Source organism: Anarrhichthys ocellatus, unplaced genomic scaffold (assembly GCF_004355925.1).
Source record: "Anarrhichthys ocellatus isolate YVR2014 unplaced genomic scaffold, GSC_Weel_1.0 scaffold3, whole genome shotgun sequence".
NCBI lineage: Eukaryota > Metazoa > Chordata > Actinopteri > Perciformes > Anarhichadidae > Anarrhichthys > Anarrhichthys ocellatus.
In genome coordinates, this window is record NW_022280033.1 from 7,284,191 (window position 1) to 7,310,446 (window position 26,256).

At 42.2% G+C, this 26,256-nt stretch overlaps 1 protein-coding gene across 2 annotated transcripts; it reads left to right on the forward strand.

Moving 5' to 3' along the window:
- LOC116400444 (methylated-DNA--protein-cysteine methyltransferase) lies at positions 1-25,774 on the forward strand. 2 transcript variants are annotated; one of them, XR_004213924.1, is made up of 6 exons: positions 1-74; positions 2,475-2,623; positions 11,405-11,565; positions 15,977-16,116; positions 18,974-19,158; positions 23,227-25,774. XR_004213924.1 is itself a non-coding variant. In XM_031878282.1 (5 exons), exons 2-5 carry the CDS (start codon positions 2,487-2,489, stop codon positions 19,100-19,102), a joined length of 567 nt encoding a protein of 188 aa, XP_031734142.1. In that variant the 5' UTR covers positions 1-74; positions 2,475-2,486; the 3' UTR covers positions 19,103-19,768. The 2 variants fall into 2 exon arrangements, 1 of the variants encoding a protein (XP_031734142.1); XM_031878282.1 differs by lacking the exon at positions 23,227-25,774 and having other exon boundaries at positions 18,974-19,768.
- Positions 25,775-26,256: the final 482 nt, after the last annotated feature.

Genomic DNA, 26,256 nt, shown 5'->3' on the forward strand with positions numbered 1-26,256 from the left:
GAAGAGACTTTCTGCTACGTTTGTTTTGCACATGGAGTAGAAGCGGACTCCGCACGGACGCAAACGGCTTCATTGTAAGCTACTGAGTTCATTTACAGTGTCTAAATCAGTTTTACAAAGCCTCACACAATGTGCAGTTCAAATGTTATCCGTATACTCTTATGCTATCGAGGGTTATCTTTAGAGTAAATCCGTACCTTCAGGTACGAACCTCCGTTCATCTTTTCGACATTTTAAGTGCTCGCTTAATTTGAAAAGATGTATTCTAACTAGTTTCATGACACTTCTCTCAAATCACTGCGCCAGACTTTGCCCACGTTTCGGCATCGATTTCCTTACATTTAAAATCCCGCACACTATAAGCACACGTGTTGCATTTGCGCAGCCACAGCGCTCTTTCTACTCGATTAGGTTTGACCAGGAACTAGTGTGATGAGAAACGAGTCAAATGATGGACGAGCGCGAGGACGCTGCCAGTGATTTTTAACAACACAAGCTGCTTATTGTTTGTTGTTCCTCACCGTGAAAGAGCCGGGTAAACACCCTAGCATTCAAGTAGTCACTTAGACCAGTGTACTGCACCGAAAACGGCACAAAACATGATGGCGCTATTTTTAATCAGCGTAGACTATTAGCCAAGGCCATTACTGCCGAAGTCCATTATTCTATCTATGAGTCTATTACTAGCTTGCTAAATGGCAGCCAGTGTGTTCAGCGCTTATCCAAAGTGCACTGTACCATTGTTTGGCTCAGAAAATGCTCGCCTTTATTGTCAGTTCAGGCAAACCCCCGAAGAATACAGTGAGAGCTGCAAGAGTAGAAACAAGAAAGTTGAAGCAGACGCATTTGTGATCGCATACCGTGACAGATGTGGTGGGGTGTGTATGTGAAGAGGGGGCAACAAAGTCTATATGAAATACTGTAAATGCATGACTACTTTTTTTTTTTTTTTTTATCACATAACCTTTGTTTAATCTAAAAATATATATAGTTCTGTATCTATTCTGAAATTAAAAGTGCAGGCTGCATTAAGCAGTGCAGGGTTTATATTTGTATTCATTGTGCTTTTGGGGGCTGCAACTATAAGATTATTTGAATCATAGATTGCTCTATAAAATATCAGAGAAGAGTTTAAAATTACTTCACAATTTCCTCAAGCTCAGGGTGACGCTAACAGCCGCAAACCCTCACTTTGCTCTCACGCGAGACAAAGAAAAGCAACAATTCCTCACATTTGAGAAGCTGGAAGGAGGTAATGTTTAGTATTTTTTTTTGTTTTTTTTGTTTTTTTACTAGAATAAATAAATAAAATGATGAATTGATTATGAGGATAGTTGCCAGATTGTGATTAATCGGTTAATTATTATCTAGTTTTGTTGCTTGATTAAGTACCTAGTCTACAAGACTGCATCTAGTTTAAAGTACATTCTGAAACTGCATTTATTATCTGAGTACATCCTCTCAAATTTGAGGATTCTCTACTTTTTACTGTTTATTAATTTGTAAACTAAATATCTTTTGGTCTTGGACTACTGGTCGGACAAAACAACACGTGTGAAAATTGCCACCGTGGACTGGAAACCTGTGATGGACATTTTTCTCTGTTACACTCTATTGACATCTTATGGATTAAACAATGTGTTTATTTATCGCGAAAATAATCAGCAGAATGACGGATAAATGAAAATAATCAGTTGCGGCACATCACACAGCAAACGTATGAGTTGAAATATATGGATGTGAATAACATGCACTATTAAAAATCAAAAAGACAGAGAGAGCGATATTGTATTTGTACCCTTTAGACACTTTTTAGATCAAGGTTTCGGGAAGGAAAGGTTTCCTTGGTTGAAACTCTTACAATCAATGTGACCTTTATTTATTATAACCCCCATCTCTCAAAAACTCACATATAACATAGTCAATCATCTCTCCTTCCCTCAAAGTAAAAATAAAAAAGGAACTGCTGTCTGGTTATTGCCAGTATCCATCTCAGTCGTCAGAAAAGCTGCACGTTTTTGCTGTTGTTAAGGGCTGGAAACCAGAATCCCATCGGAGTTGCACCCTGAGGAACAAATTTAATGCTAGAAAAACATCCCGACCATCAACCAAAAATGACGGATTGAAAATAATGTCGAGCTATCTTGGGAATCCCCCACCAGACAAGGGAACAGACTGCATTGTTTTTCTCATTTATGTGATATATAGAACAGAAAGAGGGGGAAAAAATGGGCGATTTATTGGTTAGATAGGCGTATTCCTTTCCATGCACAAAAGAAATATTGGATAGTAATGTTGGGATCAAGTCACATCATGACATTGTTTGGAGGCTAGGTGTTCAAATATGTAAGTCATCATCCGTTGGTGGCCTGCTAGGTTTTCAATAGATCATTCAATGCAAATGGTGTGTGGGAAATTGTGAAAGTTGCCACATGAATATGTCAATGAACGGCGTGTAATTTGTGCTTCCTTAGCCGGGCAGCGAGATGAAGAAGCAGAGGGAGAGCCAGTGCACTCAGAAGACCATCTCATTGCTGAGCCCCCTGGGGACGATCCAAGTCAGTGGATGTGAGAATGGTGTGCACACCATCCAGATCCTAATGGATGTCGCACCTGCTGAAAGGTACTGTACAACAGCCGGGCTGGTGACGTGATAAACAAAGGTGTGAAATTTACAGGCGGACAGAATCCACGCCTGTGATGGAGTGCCCCCATTCCTCATTGGAAGCAGGGCATTTTTGTAGATCCCACAAGAAATATCCTGGAGAAAGTTGGGCAAATATGAGCAGGCAGTAGAAATATGAGGGGCACTAGAATACAGTTGGGCTTGAAATTAGATTTCTGATGGCATGTGGTTGTGATTCTTCCTGCAGTATATTTGAAATTTCAGAAAAATAACTTGTTTATTACCCACAAGGGAGTTGATTATAGCTGATGTCTGTAGGGTCAGCAAAGGCCATTGGGAGCATGGACTGCTCGCTCCTGTTTATTTATGTTCCCTCCAAGTTGTATGCAGTCGTTCCGAGTGTCAACCGGCACTCTGAAATGTAATATGTGATTGCATTTCATGCCCTGCCCATCCCTCAAAATTGTTCGAATGTTGCCAGTCTTACTGGAGCGATTGAAACTGATTAAACTCGGCGCTAATAAGTACTTATTCCTGAATTTTCCAGGTCCACATCCTACATCTCAGATTAGTTTTGATTAGATTGAAATTAAATATCCATGTATCCGCAGATTCGCATTTGATAAACTTGAATGGTTTGGGAAATTAAACCATTTCCAAATGCACCCGGATAGGAAGTTATCCTTTTGGAAATGTATGTTCAGATTCTAATTTATGGAAACCCATTAATGACCGTGTATATTCTACCTCAACATGTGTTTCCTTCCTGACTGTCTGCTATTTCCTCAAATTCATCAAGCAGTAAAAACATTCCACTTGTTGTTAATGAGTTGAAGTGAGAAAATTAATAATATGGAATTTTGATTATGGAAGATGTCCTGTAACCATGCGCAAGCACCTTTCTCCGTCTCCTTGTGAACAGGGTTTAATTTGTGTGTTCAGGTTCAGTAGGAATATGCAAATGAATTTAATGATTCGCATCACTAGATCATTTCTCAGTTTAATATCATTTGCTGTGTCGGTCATAAGTGACGCTTTCGATCACACCGCTTGTCTGTACGTTCTCAAAAGGTGTGAGCAAGAAATCATTAAACTAAATGTTTAGATTTTTATCTCGACCAGTTGAATACGATGTTATTGTCACAGGACTGGGGGACTAGAGCCACCTCAGATATATGGTGTAACACGATGTAAACAGGCATTAAGGGAGGCAAGATAAAGTGACAAAATATAGGCTTATCTTTGCAACCGGCTTTACATGTAGATCTCACAAAAGCCCGCCTGTAGCAGTAATAGTTCAAATCAGCCATTTCCATTGATTTATTTATGACATACTAAACAAGGCTCTCTCCAGCTTTGGATGTGGTGTGGTACAGGCTTAGGAAGTCAGTGTGATAAATGATCTCTAAGAGCATATTTGGATAAGGGAAATGGATAACATCTATGCATAACATAAAGTAAAACCTACAGTAGTATATTTGTGAGCGAGTCACAGCTTTTGCAGGCTTATGCAACTCTGTTTGCTTTCTATGTTGTTTTTTTTGGAATTCACCATATTGGTTGGTGCTGAACAGCCGGTGCAGCAACAAAAGCACGTGTGGCATTGATAGATAGTTATTGATAAATGCCATTATAGCTACATAAACGCCCTTGAAGTATTGCTTACACACCATGACCGTCAGCTCTTTCTAATAGAAACGTCTCAAGCCCCTTTTGCTTCCTAACTGATCTTAGGAACATTTCCTAAAATCAACCTCCTCTGCCAGTCTAACGACAGCCCTGAAGGCACCATCAGATGAACAAATTCATTACATCTCAACAACCCCTGTTGGGGCCCTACGCACCAGCCTCGCTGCTAAACAGCTCCCCCCCCCCCCTTTTTTTTTTTTAGTTTTTAGCATGGCCTCAGCGTTCACAGACAAATGATATGCATTTTGTTTACAGGAGGTTACTATTATCTGAAATATGATGCTTCTTGCCTCTTTCACACAGAGCACAGACACATAATACAGAGGAAATCATAGAGTACTTTTTTTATTAGGGTGAAAAATGAAAAAACAGGGCTGGACTCCTGCCCCGAGACATTTTGTGAGCATATTATTTTACAATGCTTTGATCAATTTGTCTGTCAAGCTGGCTGAGATGTGGGGGAGCAGGGAAAAAGCAATTTAGCTTGTGAGGTCCTCAATAGAAATGTACTACAGGAGCCTGTGTATGACATGTTGCATTAGAACCTGAGTAGCCTTTATTGCCTGATAATGTCGCAAGGCAATGCTGATATCAATCACCTTTTAACAGCCGGTATGATGTTTTTTATGAAAAGAAGAAGAAGAAGAAAAAAAAAAAATAATGCATGAAGCATTTCTTGGAAAATAATTGATTTAATTCTGAGCGGAGGGATTTCTACTTTTAACAGTGTAAGATACAAGCTTTGCATATGCTCCTATAGAAAATTGTAATTAATTTTACACGGATAAACATTCTCATTCTCAGTCTCATTAGCATATAGATATAAACAATATATTTGTGCATCTGAATTCCCAGCACACATGAGTCACGTGGTCTCCCTAAAATCCTAAGTGGCTAAAACCAAAAATTATCATTATACTTCCCAGGCCATAAATCCCCCCTTTTTTTCTGACACAAAGCCTTATAAATATGTGTCTGATTCTCCACATTGCACATTGTTTTTAGTTAATGATTTTCATCTGTTTGTTGTTGCTGTGATAGTGGGGAAATGCACCATATGCTCCGGCAAAAGACAAATGATTAGCAAATGAAATTCTGGACAGCTGTCTGACTGAAAGCGTTTGGTTGATAGCATTCTGCTACCATAATTAGCTTAAGCTTTGGGTTAATTAACTTTCTACCTGGATATGCATAATAATAGCATTCTGCAGAAAGCCAAGGAGCTTCCAGTATATCAGCAGCAAAAGGCTGCCTTTTTATTTTGTATTTCGGCTGCATATTTCAATTTCAAGAGGCGATTTAGCTCGGGAGCATCATCAAATATTGTAGATTTTACTCCCCAAGCCAGATAATTCTGAAACAATAGAAGTGTATTATGTGGCAGAAATGCCATTTCTGAATGTAATTAAAGCGGATGAAAGCAATCACCAATTTTTAAACGCTTTTGTCTAGCACGAGGCCTACTTGTAAAAAAATACCCATCAAGAGGAGAAAAGAGGCAAGAGAACCCCCAAGTCCTTATATAAGAGGCCTTTGAGACTGAAGTGAAGTACAACAGTAATTAGTCTTTTGTATGAATTTTTGCCGGCCATGCTCATGATTAGTTAAGCATATGAGAGGACTGCATGACTGCATTGGTCTTAAGGAGGAGGGTGTTAAAGTCTATTTATCACCAGTTATCCTCACAGCTTTCCATTATCACTGACAACACTGGATGGGGGCCTGAGAACAGCCTAATTGTTCTGAGGTAGAGTGTTTTTGTGTCAAACCCGTCACCTCAGTCACATTGGCATTCATAAGCAGCCAGACATTTTCCATCTATCTAGCCCTAATACCCAAGCTGTCACAACAGCTTTTACACACTACCAACGCTAGTGTGAAATATCTGAGGTGATGCATTTATCGTTTTTCTCACACTCGTGTAGTGTTGTGAATCAATGTCCTGGTTCACACTGAATAGCTTTATGGTAAATGTGTTCCCTGTTTGGGGCCTGTTTACATGATGTGCTCGCACACCGGGAACCGTATCAACAACTTATTTTTTTTTTTTCCTCTATAATTTCTCTCTCCGGCTCTCTTTTCTCTCTCTCTTGTATGTGGTCACCTCATTTTAATCAATTAAAATGACTATTTTGCTATATATACACACACACACACACACACACGGCTGTGTGCTAAATAAACTGCTTACATTTGTAACTAAAATGCATTGTCATACAAACAGTGATCTGCTGAGATATTGAATGAAATCATCAATAAAGCAGGGGGGGGGGGGGCTTTTTGCCGTAGTCCCTTTAGAAAAGGTATGAAAAATTTTTTTGTAATGATATTCAGATCATTTTTTTTCTTTTTTTTTTTTTTTTTTTTTTTTTTTTTTTTTTACTGCGGCCTTAGAATATTGTTTTGCATGTTGTGAAGTGCAGTACTCAGCTGCGTATTCATTAAGGTGCTGCTCCCACTGGCCCTTGGACCCATCTGTGCTCTACGTTTATGCCTCGGTCTCTTGGGACCGTCCCAATCAGGCTGCATGTGCCATTTCCTGTGTAAACCAACACCTGTGTAACACACTACCTGTAAACTGCCCCACTCAGACGAGACGCTGACATTCACTCGGATGAAAAAAAACAAAATCTGCAAATGTTGTGGTTTCTAAAGCAGATCCTCCAGGGTGAGGACGGGAGCCGAGCGAGAGTTCCCCTTCACTGTAGAGAAGCAGCTAAAAGCAGCTCCTGCAGTTTGTTTCTTTTCTTTTTTCCCTCGCTGTCGACCGGGAAGTTTTTCCAGCACGAGGGTTGCGCTGGTTTGTTTTTCGAACTTGATTGGATTCTATATCTGCAACATGCAGAAGTGTACAGTCTGTGACATACTGAGGCAATATGCAGAGAGATGATTCCGCTCTGACATCTTGGAGAGGAGTACGAGTCAATTATGCCCAAGTGTTGTTCTTGCTTATCTTCCTGCGGCACCAAACAAGGATTTAGTCAAGGATTTAGGGGTGAGGGGGCGGTGGTGGGGATCATGGTAAGCGGTTCACAACAAAACACTCAAAACTCCTGGGAGCGGGCACTGATTTAAAAATAAATTACAGAAGACGAAGCGCTAACACTCAAGGGCCCTCAGCAGTGCTGGCGTACACAGGTGAAGATTAGCCTCCTCGCTAATCAGAGGAACAAGGCAGTAATTTGCTCTGAACACAGACAGTAATTAGGACTTGGTGACACTGGATTCCCATAATGCCTTTGTGCTTGACGTGGTCAAATTTTGACAGAGGCTATCCATGCAGGGTCACTGTCCCTCCAGTCTCTCGGCCCTCTTCAGTTGAGGCTCTAAAAGGTCCCTGCAGTTACAGGGGATCCCTAATGTACTTTATGCCTTCCTCACTGGCTCCTTACCATTCGGGTAATTGGAATCTCTTACTATGGCACTTGAGAATAGAGGCTAAAAACACTATTTGAAACTGCTCAGTAGTCTGTTGTAGATAAACATTGCTGCGTCGGGGTGTGTGGATACACTACATAATGGAGTAAGAGTTAAGGCTCTGGTAATACACGCCTTCACTGACTCCTGTGGCTAGCCAGCTGGGAGAAGACCTAATTGTTGTGTGCTTTGTTGCCTACTCTGCAGTATTTTACCACCACCTTTTATGTATTGGATTGAGTGTTGCGGCCTCTTCGGCGGACATTCGCTAATAAGAGTGGTTGGATATCTAGAGAGCAGTTTATCCGGCCAAGTTGCTTTTATTTTTGAAATGGTCGGAGCACGAATAGGAATGGGAAGCATTCCTTACAGCTTACCACTCCAAAAGCTCCCGACTTTAGTGCCGCGGTAGCCAGATAGGCATCTGAATGATCTTTAAATGGTTGAACGAGCTGCATTGAGCAAGTGGCTTACAATTGTATCACAGACTTTGGCTCAGAGAACATCGGGATCTTGACATTCATAGAGACATGCTGTATTTTTTTTTTCCCCTTTTTAGACAGTCATTTTAGGCTTTTTTCATGCTCTCTTGAGTCTTTGACGTCTCTGAGTTAAGTATCTGCAGCTATAAGGCCGAGGAAAATATTGGACTGCTCTTGGCCTTTTCTATTTCATCCTCTGACCCGCCATGTTACCCATGATCGGTGAAGGAGAACTCTGGCAGGCTGTGTCAAAAGTGACAGCCGATCGAGTCAGGATGAGCGCCATCACGCTTCACAGGATGGAGGCATGAGTTCTGAGTTTTTCCCCTTTTTGTGCAATATACCATTACACCCTTCGCCAGATTCCTTTCAATTAGATCCTGTGGTTAACCTGTTTCATTCTTACGTCTGCAGCTGATAGAAAAAGTCTTGGTGAAGTCTTGTGCAACTGCAGATACAGAATATGCTGAAGGAAAATGACAAATTTAATGTTGGCTATTCTTTTTTTCTTTTTCTTTTTTTTTTTTTTTGTTCCTTTGTCTCCTTTGATTGTTTCCTCCAGGATGAATGAAATAACCTCCAACATTATATAAATGCTCAATTCATTCTTTATATTAGAGTTGGGAAAATAGGTAGAACTGCAAATGACTCCCACTTTACGCAGCAATGATTTATGGTAATTGGAAATTGATTGTGACAGGAGCACAATATTAGACATTTTCTCAAATCTCAATCTTCTGTCAAGGGAAATATTCTTTTTAGTGCGGCAGATCCTGGCTAGTTTGGAATTAGTTTCTTATTTCCTTACCTGTGATGAAATAGTAAACGCCTGAAGGACATTAAATAAATATATAATTTGAACTAGTCAAAAGATAATAAATAACAATTTAGCTTTAACCACATTTGAACTGTTATTCACAGTTAATGAAATACTGTTTATGATCCCTACTATTTATACTTCTTGGTTTTTAGACAGGGGATGGCAAATACTTTAAAACAATATAAAGATTGCTTCACTTTTTTGAGAGTTTCTTTGTAATAAGCCCAACATTTATCACACATCTCTTAATCTCTCATGTGAAATGCAGAGTTTCTAACGTGCCAGTCCGGACGTTATAAAGGTCATATGATTGCCGCTTTATTCGTAATTCATTGAAGCAACTGGAAATGTTGCCGCGCAGGAGCTACATCTCCACTGCCCACATGCTCTTTAAAAACAATCCCCCATTGCACCTAGAGGTGACAGACTTCAGCCCGACTGATGTTGTTCCGCTTTTATTTATTTATTTCGGTGTTGTTTACCGGCCATAACATGTACTGCATTGCATTAACTTTTACTACTGTCAATGTTATATCACTCAAAACACATTTTGAAGCCGGGCACATCCATAATGGAGGGCTGAGGGGAGAAGAAAATTAGCCACGGTGACAAGTCTGAAGTGTGAGCTGGAGGTCAAAGGTGCCCAGCCTTAAGCAAAGGTGCTCTAGCCTTTGTCCGGTAGATTGTAAGGGCCTGCGGGTCCAACAGGAACATTTCCACACACAATATCCCCGAGCTGTCAGTGTGCAGCGGCTGGAACATCCTCTCAGAGAGAAAGAGGGGCTGTGGAGGGGTAGAGGAGGAGGTGATGGTGGTGGTGGAGGTGGAGGGAAAGGGGGGGTGTTTTAGAGAGGGAACGGTGGCCTGAAGATCCTTGCAGAGAGAAAGAGAGGTAGGGGGGGATGGTGGGTGTGTGTCTGGGGGTGTAGGTGGTGGGGAGCCAAAAGAGCTGGAGTGGGAGGATAGAGAAATAGAGAGGGGGAAATGAGGAGGGAGAGCAGGGGGGGGCGGGGAAGGGAAGGGAAGGATAGAAAGGAGAGACAATGACAAGTAGGGGCTGGCTGGGCACTCACCCATGCCGACAGAGATTGCCATGAGCCATGGCCATTGTTTGAGCGGGTCTCAGCACAGGACCCGCTGGTGGGTTTGTGAGTTTTTTCGCCACTCAACTATAAACTGCTGTGTGGTTTATTTAGAAATGAGAGTATTTACACCTTTTACTGTATTTACACCCACTGTTAAACGGCACCCAGGAGATTTTCATCACACAGCCACAAACTAGCAGGCAGAGCGGTTCCCTGAAAACTGACCTGCTCAGTCATAACACTCCAGTAAACCTCAGCTTCACATGTCCAATATAAAATGTTGCTCAAACTGTGACCTGCAGAAGTGTAAAAACACTTTAGGGCCGTGTTGTTACGGCGGGCAGGAGAGAGACGGTCTGTGTTTAACAAAGTAAATGTCTATTATTAATACCATACAGGATAAGCCAATTTTGAAAAAAGGGGCACTTAAATGGTGATATTATTTATTTATAAGTCCTGTACACCAGTTAATGGCATTGGCGGCCTGCTTTAGATCCACAACACAGCTTGAGGTCCACTTTGCAGTAATGCACATGCTAAGAGAGGACCTTCCCAGTAGGGTCTTTAAGTGTCAAATATGGGTCAGTGTGCTTGCATTGACCTGGGGGGTGGTCAGCAGCAGAGAGAAATTCAGCTGTTAAGTGATGCCAACTCAACCATCGGCAAATTCCTCCAAGCATCTACTCATGCTAAGATGCGCGTCCAAGTGCAGTGCTTTGCTGGCCAGCACCGCTCTGGCCAAAAAAAAAAAATCCATTTATAGTTGTCATGAACTATAAACTAGACCCAAGCAGAGTTAAAACTGTTGTTAACGGTGTGCTCTTAACCTTTTTTTTTCCCATAAGATCTGCAAGACTTTTGAAAACTTTCTTTTGTTCAGAAAGTGGTTCTGCTTCCTTAAAGCTGTTTGAAATAAACTGTTAGCGCCGTTCCTTATGACCCGACAATGTTTCCTTTCATACTCTATCATGCTGCACTTTCATAAACATATGTATATCGACTGTACCAAATGTCCTTGTGTTTTCTGTCTTTCACAGCCCTGATATTTGTCACAGCCCACTGACAGGAGCACCGCCGAAACGTGGAACTTTAGATTTTAAACACGTCTCGATTAACACCTTTAGTTTCACTCTTGCAAATGATGCCATCTTGCATCTGTGTCACCCGTTGGCATGTTATTACACTCTTGTGACATATTTGAGCACTATTCAACCAAGAATTGGGTATTATGATCGCTCCTCTGATCCCCACCTCAACTCCCCATCCTGCCTTGTATCCCTCGCAGGAGCAGTGAGGCCCCCCTGAGCCGCGTGGTCAACGATAGCCCGGCAGAAATGAGCCCCGAGTTGCAGCGCTGCGTCGAATGGCTCCAGGCGTACTTCAGTGAGCCGCAGACCACTGGGAGTCTCCCGCTCCCTGCCTTTCACCACCCCGCCCTGCGAGGAGGTCTGTCATGGATAAATATTTGCAGAGCCATGACTGGGATCAGGCTTTCACTCTTAATTGTCAGTTACATCACTTACACTCACTGGCTCACTGTGTTATAATGAAGTATTTTATGGCTGAGAGAGAGAGAGAGAGAGAGAGAGAGAGAGAGAGAGAGAGAGAGAGCTGAGGAAAAGCGAGTGAGTGGGTGAGCGAGAGGAGAGAGAACAGAACACAGAGCTGTAACTTGGTTCAGTAATCTGTGGCAGCTCTTACCACGCGTGTTAGTCTTGGCAAGCTTTTCTATGATTCTTGGCACATTCTTTGAAACTGATCGAATTCCACTCTTGACATTTTCAGACAGGAAGCCTTTTTTTTTTTTTTTTTTTTTTTTTTTATCACCGACAACATGTGAATGGTGGTAAAGTTTGAATGAGCTTATTGTTTGCTTGACCAGTCACCTAGGACGAGTAAAATGAAAGCACCCCGAAAAATTGACAATTAGGGTCCTTTCAACTGGTAGTTGTGACTGCGCAGTGAATGATTGAGGGCGCTGAGGAAAAAAACAAGGAATTAATTATCCCTGGCGCTTTTTGTTTTGAGGAAACAAACAATACTCGCAGCCTGACAACTCACTTTTGAAATTGCAAACTTACCGCCGTTTTCAAGCAATTAGAAGCTATTTCTTTGTCACACTTAGACGTTCCTTGCATTTTAACCTAAAGATTTCCTGAAGTGCTCATTTAGACCCAGAAGCACACCTACACAGGAGGAAAAAAAAGTTGCTTTAATATATGCATTTAACAATCGTGCCTCTTTTCCCTTGCAATCAGGCCTTAGTTGCTCTCTAATTTCATGCAGATCTGCAGTGGTTGAGTGATGGCATTTTCAATGAGCAGGTACTCCATCGAGACCCTGTATACAGCTATGAGTCCCACGCTCCCGCAAAGGCAATGCAGAAATACATCAGGACCAATTACGATATCAACTTTCAGTGTGATTCCCTTCGCCACCAAGTGCTTGTGTACCAGCCCCAGGCTCTTTCAAATCGCATCTCATCTGAAGTCTTTGGGGTTTTAATTAAATTTCAGGATAGATGGAATTCTTCATTAGTACCTGATCTGAATAGGTGATTGTGCTATGTTGCACCTCTCTCCCTCGCCTGTTGTTTTGGGGCTCAGTAAATACAGGGTTTAGGCTTGGATTGCTCTCAGTAGTCAGAACCATAGGCCACGCCGGTGTAGAAATGTTAAATGTGAGCATCGAGAGTATTTGTCTTTGGAGGGGAGGAAAATAGGTTTCTTTTTTTTGCTTGTTAATTCACAAATATTAAGGATTCGGTTTTTTTGCCTTACTGCTGTACAAATTCCTACTCGATCCAGTCATGCAGCCACTGCCTGCCTGGGGAAAAAAAATAAAAATAAAAATACAAGTTTAATCAGGTCATTACAATCTGTGGCAACCAACTTTTGTTTGCTCAGTTATCTTGTGGGAGAACCTGAACGCGACAGCGCTCTCGCAGCACTTGTCATGTAATATTGAGTTGTGACCTTCACTTGAAGTGTTGCCATGTTTATTTACACATTTCTGACAAAACAAGCCACTTTTCATATTAGCTGTCACGATATACCTGAGCAACAGAGGTGACATGAAAGGAGATGCGAGGTGCAGTTTTTCTATACTGTCTGACTGATTGTCACGTTCAAGATCACACGCAAGTTGGGCCGTTAGAGGTAGAGGAATGGCGCGTGCGTGCGTCGTGCTCATTGAGCTCGTGTTTGTGCACGCGCGTTTGCCCCCTCCAGAAAAACACAGACACCATCATGGGTTCTCAAAACGATGCATATTCTGATCTCATTAATTATACATCCATATGTAACAGACGTGAGGATCTTAGTCTCGGTAAGCGGCACAGGGAATATGCAGGGAGGGGGGGCAGGCAAAGGAGGGGGGGAAGGGCGCTCTTCAAAGCCCAAATGACTGTGTTCCTGCAGGAGGCTGAACCTCCCCCTGTGCACAGCACAGGGTGAGATGAGACGCTCACCAGGACTCGCCCCTGTGATGGGGAGAGGAATTAGGGAAATGAACGTTTTCAGAATATCGAATAATCAGAGAATCATCAGCACCCCGTCAGCCTTCAAAAGTATGGATCCCTCAAGACTCAAGAGACACTTTGACTGGGAGTCAAAGTCTTCCCTCCCATTAGACACAAAGGATAATGAGGTAGCTGCATATCCACTATTGTCTTCATATTGTCACAATCATATCAGAGGTGGCTGTCAGCTGAAAGTCATCTCTCCAAATCTATCATTAGCTGGGCTGATGGAATTCAGTTTACGCCCGTTGTTTATTTCTTCTTTTAAATTGCTCTCGTATACAAAATTATGAGCAAATCAATCATATATGCCAATACATTCATAATCGCTCGATCTGTTCAATTTTACTGCGGCTCAATCCGCCTCTGCCTCTGCAGTGGCCCCATCACCTGGCCTCATGGTAGGTAATGACCTGTGACATAATTATGGGATGTCTGTAAACATGTAAGTGCTTCCTCTCAACTTTTATTTAAACAATTGACATCACTACACCCCGATCTAAAGAGGGTCCTGACCCCCAGACACAGCGTATTAGGCTCTTTATGAAGTATGGGGCTGGGGGACTGCTCTCCAAATCATTGCTGGTCACCTCGAGTGACCCGCATGAAGTCTCTGTCACTAACACTGATGAGGGCAAAGTTCTTTAACCTCTGTAGCGGCAGATAAAAGCGCAGACACTTGTTTTTTTTTGTCCGGAACTGTTGGAGATGTGAAACCTTACAGGAAAAATAAAAGCTGCTCTGGATTTCTAAAAGTGTAAACGGCCCCGTAGCTTGTTGCTTGTCGGCGAAAGTGCTCAGCAGCGTCTGCTGGCTTGACACTGACTCTGGTTGTTTGTCAATAACGTTTGCATCAACAGGGATTTGACATAGCCATAGTCTGGGCAAGTTGTCATCTACCAGCCGGTGGTGACGAAAGCGATATATCAATATGTATCACACACATCATGTGGCCAAATCCGAGCTTTATGAGGGAGAATAATGCATAAAAGAAATTTCAGGGGTGTATCTTATCGCCTCATAACATTAAGTCTGTCTGCGTAAGAGCCCGTCATCTCGTTGACAGCGTGATTATTACCTGAAAAATTATTAAACAGTACCTACGGGCCTTGTTCAAGACAAAGAACTCACATGGGTGCGCATCAATCAAATATATCCCCTTTAGGTTTTACACTTATTCCCCCCAGTTTAGGCAAATTGCCTTGTTCGCGTGGCTTTGTGTAGCGGAGAGTGACTATAAGGTAGCGAGGGAGCCTGGGGAGCAAAGGATGTTCACTCTGTAGAAGAGAGACAGGGGTGTGACATGTTTTCACACAATGCCAATTTAGAGGGATTTCTCATAGATCACTTGTCATGTGCTCTCTTAGACCATATAAATGAGAGAGAATGGGAGATCACTAATTGAATTTTCATGACTGAGTACATGTATGTACTAGAAGAAGTTCACCCCCTCCTGATAACGAGACTATTGTTCCCCATCTTGTTCTCTGTGCAAAAAAGAAAGTGTTGTTCGCTTGCTACACGAGCTCACTGCATCGATGTCTTAAGGTTTTCGAGATGCTTCAAATAGGTTTTTCCCTCTTTTTTGCCTCTCAGTCACTGCCTGGTAATCCAGAAAGAAAAAGATAATGCTACTGCTAAAGTGCTAATGAAATCAAAGCCGTTAATGTGGTCGGTTAAGCTGCGGATGATTTGAAGAATTCCGCCATTTAAGTGAAGATGATATAATGAATCTACTCTGAATAGAAAGCAATTAAAAGGACAAATTGGTCTGATTAACCTCAAAGTCATCCCACTGCCACAAATGGTGTGCAACATTCAAATTATTATTATTAAAAATCTGGAGCAGATTTGCAGTCTTTTTGGCCTCTCTTAATCCTTTTAAATGAAGGAGCGAACTTTTTTAATTTTAGCTGTGACCTTTCAAAGCATAACCTAGATTTTTCTGCCATGGAAATAATTTTCTCACATCAGCGTCTGTAGCATGTTAATACTAGTTCTAAGGTCAAATTGAGGGACTTCTGTGCATTTAGTTGTTAATGAGTATTGTAAAGTCCTACAGAGCCCCTTGGAGGAAGAATTGGCCCTCAAACATGCAGTTCGACATGATGAAAAACCATTAAGTTGATCAAAAAATGTAGTGATGTCTCAAACTTTTGATTTAAATTCAAAACACCAGTTTATTTCAAAGGAGTGTAAAATGCGTTGTACTAAAGTGTTGTCTTGTTGTCGGCAGCCTCTCAGGCAGCTGTCTGATTAAATGAGGGACTCCCCTCTTCCTCTGTTCTCTCCGTCTGTCTCTCGCTCTTCCTCTCTGTCCTCTGCTTTGTGGCGAAGACGCATTCACCAGCCGCGTGTTGCAGACACTTCTGAGGGATGTGAAGTTTGGAGAGACGGTCTCGTACAAGCGCCTCGCCGAGATGGCGGGAAACCCCAGAGCGGTGCGGGCAGTGGGAGGGGCCATGAGGAGGAACCCGGTGAGTGCTGCTGGCATTGATTGACAGGCTTCTCTCTGACTTGCTTTATTTAGCCAGATTGGGAAACTCATCATTTCTATTATAATCTTTTTTAATGACTTCATGAACCTGCATGTTGTAAGCTGCCTTTAGCCAAAGGTTAATTAGTCATTTTACCATGACATCACTTCCAGTATGAAATATAGAGCTGCAATGATTAGGCAATTCATTTGCAAATATTTTGATAACAGTTGCTTTTGAGTCACTTTTCAGTAATAATTCTGGTTAATTAAAGCTACTAAAATGTAAAGATGTTTTTTTTCTCTGTTTAGGGTAATTGTAGAATTGTCACCTTGGAAACTGTTTTCTGATGTTTTATAGACGTAACGATTAAATCTGGAAAGTAGTCGGCAGATCAAACGATAATTAAACTAATCATCAGTTGCATCTCCAATTAAATATTCATAAATAAAAAAACATCACATGGTTTGCAATATATTTTAAGGTTTTACATCAATATGTTATGTTGTAATAATGCTGAATTAATAAGTATACAAATACAGAAAAAAATCATAAAAAGACCTATGTAATCTATTCTGTATGTAATAGATTCTCTTCATATATATAAAGTGATGACACAGATTTTCATTCCATCTGTTTTTGTTTCAATTTCTTGAAGAGCACTGCCTACAACAAAGTACTTGTGTACTCCACCTGAGTTTTTAAATACAATAAGTCTCCGTGATGAAGGATATGTAATGTAAACTGTAGGTGTGTTTCGAATATGAGCAACAGCGGAACAAACGCCTCCCTCTGAGAGCGGCGAAGAAGTACAAGTCTACCTACAGCACAATTTGAAGCCCACACCTTTTGTTCCTGTTCCTGTCTTTACTGGAGATGTTCGCTGCAAATCTCCGATTCTTGCAGGAAACCTGGCCCGCATCATTTTGCCCATGAATCCACTGTGTACAAAATGGAGAGCTAGAGGGCAAGTGGTGTGTCTTCTTTTGATCAAACCCTTTGATCAAAGCCCGTTTAGCTCTGCCCATGTAGTGCTGTGGGCACCACCGGTGTGCTCTGTGAGGCAGAGAACACTTCTTGTACAGAAAGTGCAGCCGGTGAGATGCTCTCCCTCACATGTGCAGTGAAATGGCTTGTGTACATCCTCATCTCAGTACCGGGCTTTTCCTCCGACACTGTTTTTCTTATTAAAGTAGGAAGAAAAGTAATTTATGATCATTAAAATTAATTTGAAAGACAAATGCAAATAAACTACAAAAAAAGGTGTGTTTTTAATACTACGCACTAGTTTCTTCATAGGCTTTGTATATGACATTAGCCAATGGCGTTGCTTTTGGATGGCTGTATAAAAGCTCTCCGTCTCGTGTTTTACAGACATTTCCGTCCTTTTGTCAGGGAGCCTGGGAGCCTGAGCCCTCAGCTCCTGATACAGATCCAGAGTCAGATTGTCGGTGTCAATTACTTGTCAGTAGCGCTGCTCCACTCAGGCTTCAACTGTGAAAAGCTCAGTGTGCTCAATCGATCCTTGCCTCTCTGTGGCACTTCTTCTTCACCAGGATTTGAGTATTGATAAGCCTGGCGTAGTGCTCTTTTCCCCCCAAGTGAAGAGGCAGATCCGCAGGCCTTGAGGGTACCCTGCTCTCCCTCCAAACCCGGGGAACAGTATTGATCCGAATACTCAAGCAGTATTTCTCTGTCTGCAAGGTTAATCTGGGGCTCGGAAAGTTTTATTGCTGTTGATATGGGAGCGGGTTTAATGATGGATTTGAACTGAAACACACTGCATGTCCAACTTTTATCGAAAAGGCTGGAGGTGCAGCCATCAGGTCCCGGATAACTTTGTTCAACTGGAGAATTATAGTCACAGCGCAGCAGTAGTTGGGATGTTTTTGTACTTCGTGTAACAAGTAACAACGAGGGCAACGTCAAGAATATTTGAAAAGGAATCATTGCTGTGACTCCTTCCAACCATTGCCACTCTTCTTGTTCTGAATTCACAATGATCGAAGTGTTTTGGGCTTGCTTGTTTAATCTTTCTCCAGCCATTTAGTTTACAAAGAACTCAGGACCCCCCCCCTGGCAGTCTTCTGCAACAAGAGTAAACGCTCCACCGACTTCCTCTTTTTAATGATCACAGGGTTATCAGATCTTAATGTTGACACCCTCTCGATTGAATATTCATCCTGCTGGTGTTTTTGCCCATTAATTTTTGATTGCTTCTTTGCTTTACACTATTAAAGAGTAAAAAAACATTTATACCCAAAGACTGAGCCATCGCCCTGAATGTGGATTTGTGCAGGATCAAACCAGACACTTCTGGTGTGACACTTTGTTTTCATGCAGTGCATGAACATAAAAGGCAACCACAAAAAAAAAGAAAAAAAGTGCAGATTCATATTTTCTGCACGTTGGTTACTTTTAAGGCGCACCGTTTATGTGGTAAATCAGAGATTCTTTCATACATAATACATATCTGCTATCAATGTCTCCAACTCTTGTATTGCTGTGACAATAAATGTCAACCTGAGAACAAGAAAGCGGTAAAGCTCCAATATGTATTTCTTTTTTTTTTTTTAAAACATTAGTTTTTTAGTAACGCGTCACAGTTTAATGGTAACAGTACTGATCCTTCATGTCATTTATATTTTTAAAGTTTAAAACATGTATACTGAAAAGTTGCTTTCTGCAGCCTCCTTTCTGAATTCATAAATTGGAAGAAATACAACTCTTTGTTTTAAAGAAAACATTTTAAAAAGTGTCCCTGTTTGCGTGTACGATTGTTCTTGTGTAATACTTGCAGAACTTCAACATGTTTATTTCCTCAGAGTTGAATTTTCTCTCTGTCTGTCTGCGCCAGGTTCCTCTCCTCATCCCCTGCCACAGAGTCATTTCTAGCAGTGGACAGAGTGGGCCGTACATGAGCGGCAAGGGCAACCATCTCAAACAATGGCTGCTCACCCATGAGAGGCAGAGAAGCGAAGGCTAAAGCATGACAGAGGCCAACTGTCCATTCAGTCCACACACACACACACACACACACACACACACACACACACACAAGGCCAGGATTTTTTTTTTTTTTAACAACGCAAAACAGGGCCATAAAGTTTAGCGCATTTGGCACACTCGGTGGAACAACTGGAACTTCTTGTCGATTTTCAGTTTATTCTTCTTTTTTAAAATCTAAGAATAGAGATGCTGCATTGTTAATGTGATACAGAGTTGTTGCAGAATTAGAATGTACAAAAATAACTTAAACAGAGAACAGTAGGAATTACAAACGTATGCTCCCGTGGGTCTCCGTTGCGTTTGCCAGATAGTGCTGGAATGGTTTTTCTAAAGAATTATTATTCCCTTAAAAATATGTCTCTTGCATTGTTGTTGTTGTTGTTTTTTTTTCCGAAGCAGAATTAGTCTTTGTACCTCTCGTTGGTTTTTTAATTTCCTGCCAAGTGAATGCTTTGTTCAACATCCAGTTAAAGGCTCTGAATTTTACTGCTACAAAGCTTTGTAGTGAAGCATTTGTTTTGTCTTCATTTAGATCTCATTGTTTGCTCGAGCCTTATAATCCACCTAGAGTGGAGATGTCTTATGCATTATATACCGTACTTTTGTTGGACGTGTTTAAATAAATACATCTCAAAATGTCAAATCGTGCCTTTTCATCATTTTAATTGCATTTAATTTAAAAATTGATTCCATGTAGCATTCACTCAGTTCAGCTCATAATTAATTATGCTGTATGTCTTCTCCTCACTGCAGCTCTGGATGTCAGAGCTCCTTTTTTTTTTATTTCTGAGTAGTGTTTTCCATTAGAGGGCAGTACAGAACGGGAAACAGAAATCAACATTTCAACCTTGAATTCATGCTGCACATTTAATCTGTAACTTAAATGTTTATATGTTATTTTATTTTCATCACAACCCAGTTTAATCCCTTTGGGATAAATTATTCTCTCTTGAAACGACCATATGGAGAGGGCAGCCGTGGTGGCGTGTGTTCAGAAATAGCAGCGGCTTTAATTGAATGTGTCCTTTACTTTTATTTTCTACATTTTCTCACGATGATCTGTCGTAACATTGACAGTTTAGTATTTTTTTTTTTCCCCCAAGTTCTTGAACAGACTAGTGCAGCCCCAGAGTGACCCTTACCTGCTCATAGTTATTCTTTTTCTCTTCAGCCCAGGTAGCCTAATAATCCACCCTCCAAAATAACCTCGAGTCTAACCTTTACAGAACCAATTCAAGTGGCCCGCTCGCTGAATACATTTGAACTTTGCTGCATTTTTGAATTTCTTATCCGATCGGCTCCTTGTGGCCATCTTGCCGTGCTGCTGGACTCGCTTACTCTGCCGTTGGAGCACCATCGCAAGCGTATAGATGTTGAGGCAGCAGACAGGCAGATGAAGAATGAGACTCAGTCTGTGGTTTCACAGAGGGGCTAATGATGCCTGTGGTGACTACAGGCTACAGTCAGCCCCCTAACGAAGGGAGCTGTGACACAGCCACAAGGGGTCCCATTTAAGCCAGGCGCACTCTGAAGTGCACTGTAAGCACCCTCCTTTTTTTTTTTTTTTTTTTTTCTTTTCTCGTGGATAAGTAAATTCTATGGAATGCTGTGAATTTCGCAGCCGGAGAAACTGATGTCTGTAGAGGTCTGAGTCTGATGTTGGAAAAACAAGTCCAGCATCAGAGCTTCAAACATGCTGCCAGTAATTGGCCATGTAATTGCTTAGCTACACAAGGAATCTCTTAAAGATAATTCAAAGCTTTTTTATTTTCTCAATTTTTACATTTCCATGGCAATTTAATATTTATCAGCATTAGTAGCAGTGTTATTATTATTATTATTATGTCTGTGTTATTTTGCGGGAGTATTTTCACCGTGTGTACCTCTTCCGTATCATGCTGGCTCGGAGATAAAAAAGGAATTAGATTAAAAGAGGCCGAGACGATCTCATCATCCGCACTGTTAATCTCTGTGAAACCTTTAATTTTGGCCTAATATCTGCCTCCATTTCAGAGAGAGAGAGAGAGAGAGCGGCTACACCAGTGCATGTGCTTGCAAGCTTGTCAGCGCGTGTGCGTTTGAGCATGTGGCCATGCGTGTTGGTTGGTGTGCGCACATGTGTATGTCCATATGTGTGTGGGTGAAGTGGATGATATTGAGTCTGACTTCATAAATCACCCAGACACTGATAAACTCCCCATGCACCCACACACCGCTAATGGGCAACCCTTAAGGAGTGTGAGTGTCTCGTGCGGCGTTTGATTCAACATTTATTAACCCCCTCACACACACACACACACACACACACACACACACACACACACACTCCCTCACTTACAACACACACTCATTTGAGCCCCAGAAAGAGTGAGGATATGGTTGGTGGCATCCATAGCGTTAGTGCGGGGTTTTGACCTGGCCGGGCTGTATTAATCATGGCCGATAGAAACAAGATACATTTTTAGCTTTTACAGTCGCAACAACAACAACCTCTGCATTTCCTAACATTAGTTTCCTTCTCATAACTTATATCCTGTCTCCAAATCCCCACTTCCCAGCTCATATCCCCGGCACCCCTCCTCATTATAGAGCAATTTTCTGCCCCCACATCAAATTCAAAACACTCTGCGCTTCCATCTCTCGCTCCTCATACATGTCGGCTCGTAATTCTAATGTTATCACAACCTGCACCCCTTGGTACGAGTCGCAAGCTTAGTTGGGGACCCTGCCGAAGTGAATCCCGCAGCTACATCGGTGATTCATAAATAGCTCCTTTTATTCTTCCCCGAGAAGTTTGTATGCGTAAAAAAAAAAAAAAAGAAGATAACTTTTTGGAACGTATTAACTCAACTGCAAGCGGTGCACTGCTGCTTGGGAGCCAGAGGAGTGTCCGGCATGCAGATAGGCAGTGTCCAACAGTCAGTCAGACAGATAGACACAGGAATAGATAGCTGGATAGGCAGACATTAGACTGGGGCTTGGCTGCGCTATCAGGTTTCCTCCCCCTCTGTCTGTCTGCCGGGACAGCCTGGCCTCAGAGGCCCTGACACTGAGGCACCACGCAGCCAGCCACGACAGCTGCCACAGCAGCATCTAATACCAACACACTCCACGCTACGCCCCAACTACAAAGAGAAATATCATTTCAAACATGGCATACTTTGATGCTCTTGTAATGATCTTTGTGTTTTGAGAGAGAAAGCGGGAGGATGGAGGATTCGTATGGTGCCTTTTTTTTTGTTTTTGTTTCTTTAGAACAAAGAGACCCCCGCCTCCACATGAGCAAGTTTAGGACAGTGGTGATGAGACGGAGCAGGATTAAATGAGAAAGTAGAAGAAACCCTGAGAGGTATCAGCATGTGAGTGTGTGCGTTAGTAACCTTGTACCAGTGTGTCGGCGTAACCTTATGAACTCAACTGTTGGTCTGGGGGTCTCTAATTAGGAACGGCTGATGAACGACCATACATTACGTGAGAGCGGGTGCCTGTGAGTGCGTATCCCTGCATGTATCAATCTGTGACTATGCAGCGTGGTTGTCAGTGTGGTAAGGAGAGTGTCTCAGCCTGGAGAAAGTGCAGGTCTAGCCTTGGTCATGTTGACGGAGGGGCGGCACTTCAGAGGCTCCAGGACCCCATGGCACCAGTCTCCCCAGTTCCCCCAGACAGACTGGGAGCATCTGGGCTCTGTCAGCGCCTCTGGCCCCCGCAGATCCGATCTATATGACGGGGGAGAGGAGTGGATTGGATCAGGGAGAGGGAAAATATGAGCCAGATTCCTCAGCCTTGTGCGAAATGCATGCTTTGCCAGTTTGCATGTTATGTGTGTGTACTTCTGCATTAAGGCCTGATAGCAGGTCATACTGATTAATTTTGTATGGTGTGAGATAGGGGTTATTGATTAGTAGAAAAGTCCTCTCTGTAAATCGTCCAATTAAGCATTAATTAAAAGTGTGCTGCTAAAAATATGCAAAGCCCGTTCTGAGCAAAAACATCAAGATTGGACTGACAGATATCATTCCAGAGTTTCCTTATGAAAGCGAGCAGTGATTTGATGAAGTGGATATAGCTCCTAAGCTCCGCCGCATGGAAACTGATACACACACACACACACACACACACACACACACAAGACTAATTAATCCATACACTAAATTAGGAATATAAATTGTGGTCCCAATTTAACAAGGTCAGTTTTAACTTCTCCCTTTACACTTTATTTAACTGTGTTGGAGGAAAAAAGAAAAAAAAAAAAAAAGAGGAGCCCTATCAATGTGCTTCGCTTATTATGATTGACGATTGATGATTAAGTCCTCCAGCTGACACACACCACCAAAGCCGGTGAGTTGGAATTGGATGTGACACATACACAGTTCTGCGTGTTAGGTAATTCGTTGACGAGGGGCCAAATTCATTTATGGAACAGCGGTATTGGCAGGCATGGACACTCTCTGCAAAAACAACGATAATCACAGAGGTTTGGCGCGGCGTGACAAGGACTCTTCAGGGAAAGGCCCTTACACGCTGCTTTGTTGGCCGTTCCTCCCTAAGATGGAGGGAAACATCCGCCACTGTTCTTAAGATGAGAGACGCTCCGAGCACGAGGAGAGAGGTTTATGTAAGGTGTGGATGATGGTTAAAGGGCTCGATTAGCACTTGTTGGGTCTGTTTTGATGGAATAGCTTGTGCTTCATTACAATTACTGGAATGTTTCGATTTTTTTTTTTTTACAAATAATTTTAGCTTTACTTTTTGTGTGGAAGCAATAAACGATTTTTTTGTGGAATTGATGAAATAAAGGGCCTGATAAATCCTCTTTAATGAAACATGAGCGGGACCCTGTCTCAAACCATTTAATCTCTTTTCGCATTCTCCATTTTTTCTGCTAATGAGCCTTATTGACAATCAAACAGAAGCTGTCATCCCCCAGGATGCAACACTCCCAGCCCCTGCGTGTTTGTCATAGTGTCCTGGCAATCAGAGCTGCCTGCAAGACCAGGCTGGCAGTTAGTGGTTCTCACAGCAGCACTGCCTGAAAATGGCACACTTCCTGTAGAGTTGCAGCTGCCACCTCTGCTACTTCCATTACTTTCTATAGCATGCAGATGTTGTATCAACATTCCCTGCCAAGGGGACTGCAATAACTGTGAGATTCATGCCATGTTTCAGAGGCACGTCAATTTCTCAAGTGGCACAATTAAAGAGGGAAATACAGTACCAGGTTTTTCACAGGCGCTGAAATCGGAAAAGGGCTTTTTCACTTTTTTTTCCAAAGGGGGGCTGTTTCATAAAGGTTCAGAAATCCACCCGATTTTTACTGCCCTTTTCCTGAGTTGAGCTGCTCTGTGAGCCTTTGTGCGGCAGACCTGTCGTGACCCACAGCGGATATGGAAATGGGGCTAAGGTTTTATGGGCCAAACGGATTGGACACAGTCAAGCTCAGGGGGCATGAATATTGGATGTTATTTCTGCTCCCTTTTTATGTAATCCATTGCCAATACATTATTAATAGATGATATCATATCCAGAACTACTGGACAAAGCACTACGGAGGGGTACTATGAAAGGAGCTCTATGTGGTGGAGACTGTGGCAGAAAATACACTTCAAGTGATATTATTTTATCACCATAGCCTAACACTCCCTGACCGGGCAATCTTAACCGTGTGATTTTTGGACTAAGTGAAGTTCATCGAACGAAATTATAGTGAATACTGTGTTTCTACCGGGGGGGGGGAAGTAAATCCTGCATTTGTGGGTTTGAAATGCACTGAAACATTGATGACGTATCAAATGACACCCAAATACAAGTTTAATGGATTTTGAAGCGCTGGGATACTTTGCTCATCCTCCTTGACTGCAGTGAGTGAAGTGGAAATCTTTGCGAGGATCTAGAGTTTTCCTTGCAAAGCTGACTCCCAGTGTACAGTAGCAGGGGATCAGTGACTTATCTGATGTACCGATTCACGGACAGGAGACTGCGCTAATGTGGGACTGTTTAAAAAATTTTAAAAAACTGTATTCCCTGTTTTGTTTCAAACGTGGAGTTGTACAAAAAAAAAAAAAAAGGTCAGACTTCTTATTTTGATTCATTGCCCTCTCAAAAGTTATGATCTCGGCAGTCACGGCAGCAGTATCCTACTCGTGTACAAACTTCACGAGAGTCGCAGCCGCTTTTTCTTCTCCTCACAAAACACATCACTCAGCGGTTACACAAATCCTGTCTGTCCGAGAACAAATCCTGCCCATCGAGCAGATAAACTATCATCCACCTTTTTAGTTTTTACGGCCCGTCTTGATACTGCACACATATTGGCACAAAGTTATTAGCGTCCATTAAAAGTGAACGTATAAGCCCCTTCAATAAGAGATAGGGAGTGGATGCGTAAGGTAATATTCTCTTTTTAAGGTCAGTTTGAATTGTTTTTTCTCATGGGAAACGGCAGATTGATAAAGAGCAAACAAAACCTGTTTTCTGAATGCTTGTCCTCCATGGCCTCAATGAAGGTTTCATTCCTTTATATCGTCCAGCCCAATTCCCAGCATGCACGGCCATTGTGGCTCTTTCAACTGGAGCTCTCCATTGACTGGTTCATTGTCCGGCCGCTCTTTTGTGTGCGCTATCACCGGAGCACAATCTTTCACCTGAACAGCACAGGAGCGCAGACTGGAAGTGGTCACGTAAAGCCACTGAGTCACCCGTGTAGGTGCCAGGCTGCACAATTAACCCGGCGCTAATTAAGAAACGCTCGGTCCGTCTATCAACTTTTTAAAAAATCTCCGGCGATGCTTGTTAATAACGTGGTTATTAGTCATGGTCAGGCAGCCTGCGCCACACAGAGATGTTCAATATTACCGCTCAGGCTTATATTATTGAGAGGAGGTGTTTTTTGAAATATAACAATGCACAGAGCAGATGTTTGAAGCGGGGCCCTCGGCAACACACGGCTAGTTAAGATCGATATTGCTTTCAATATTTCTTTCCTTTGACAGATAACCAGTACTGAGGAAAGTCTTGATAAGAGTGGCAACATATGGATGTGGCGAGCCTCGCTCTCTTTTGATTGCATGACCCCTTGACCTTTGCCTGTGTTGGAGAGGGAGGCAGCCACATGGTACGGTGGGGGTCTGTCAG

What these genes read in the sequence shown, in the direction of transcription:
- LOC116400444 (XM_031878282.1), top strand. Translation starts at nt 2,487, where the DNA reads ATGAAGAAGCAGAGGGAGAGCCAGTGCACTCAGAAGACCATCTCATTG. An exon ending in GATGTCGCACCTGCTGAAAG is followed by an intron (nt 2,624 to 11,404) that starts GTACTGTACAAC and finishes TATCCCTCGCAG; the next exon opens with GAGCAGTGAGGCCCCCCTGA. An exon ending in GGGCCATGAGGAGGAACCCG is followed by an intron (nt 16,117 to 18,973) that starts GTGAGTGCTGCT and finishes TGTCTGCGCCAG; the next exon opens with GTTCCTCTCCTCATCCCCTG.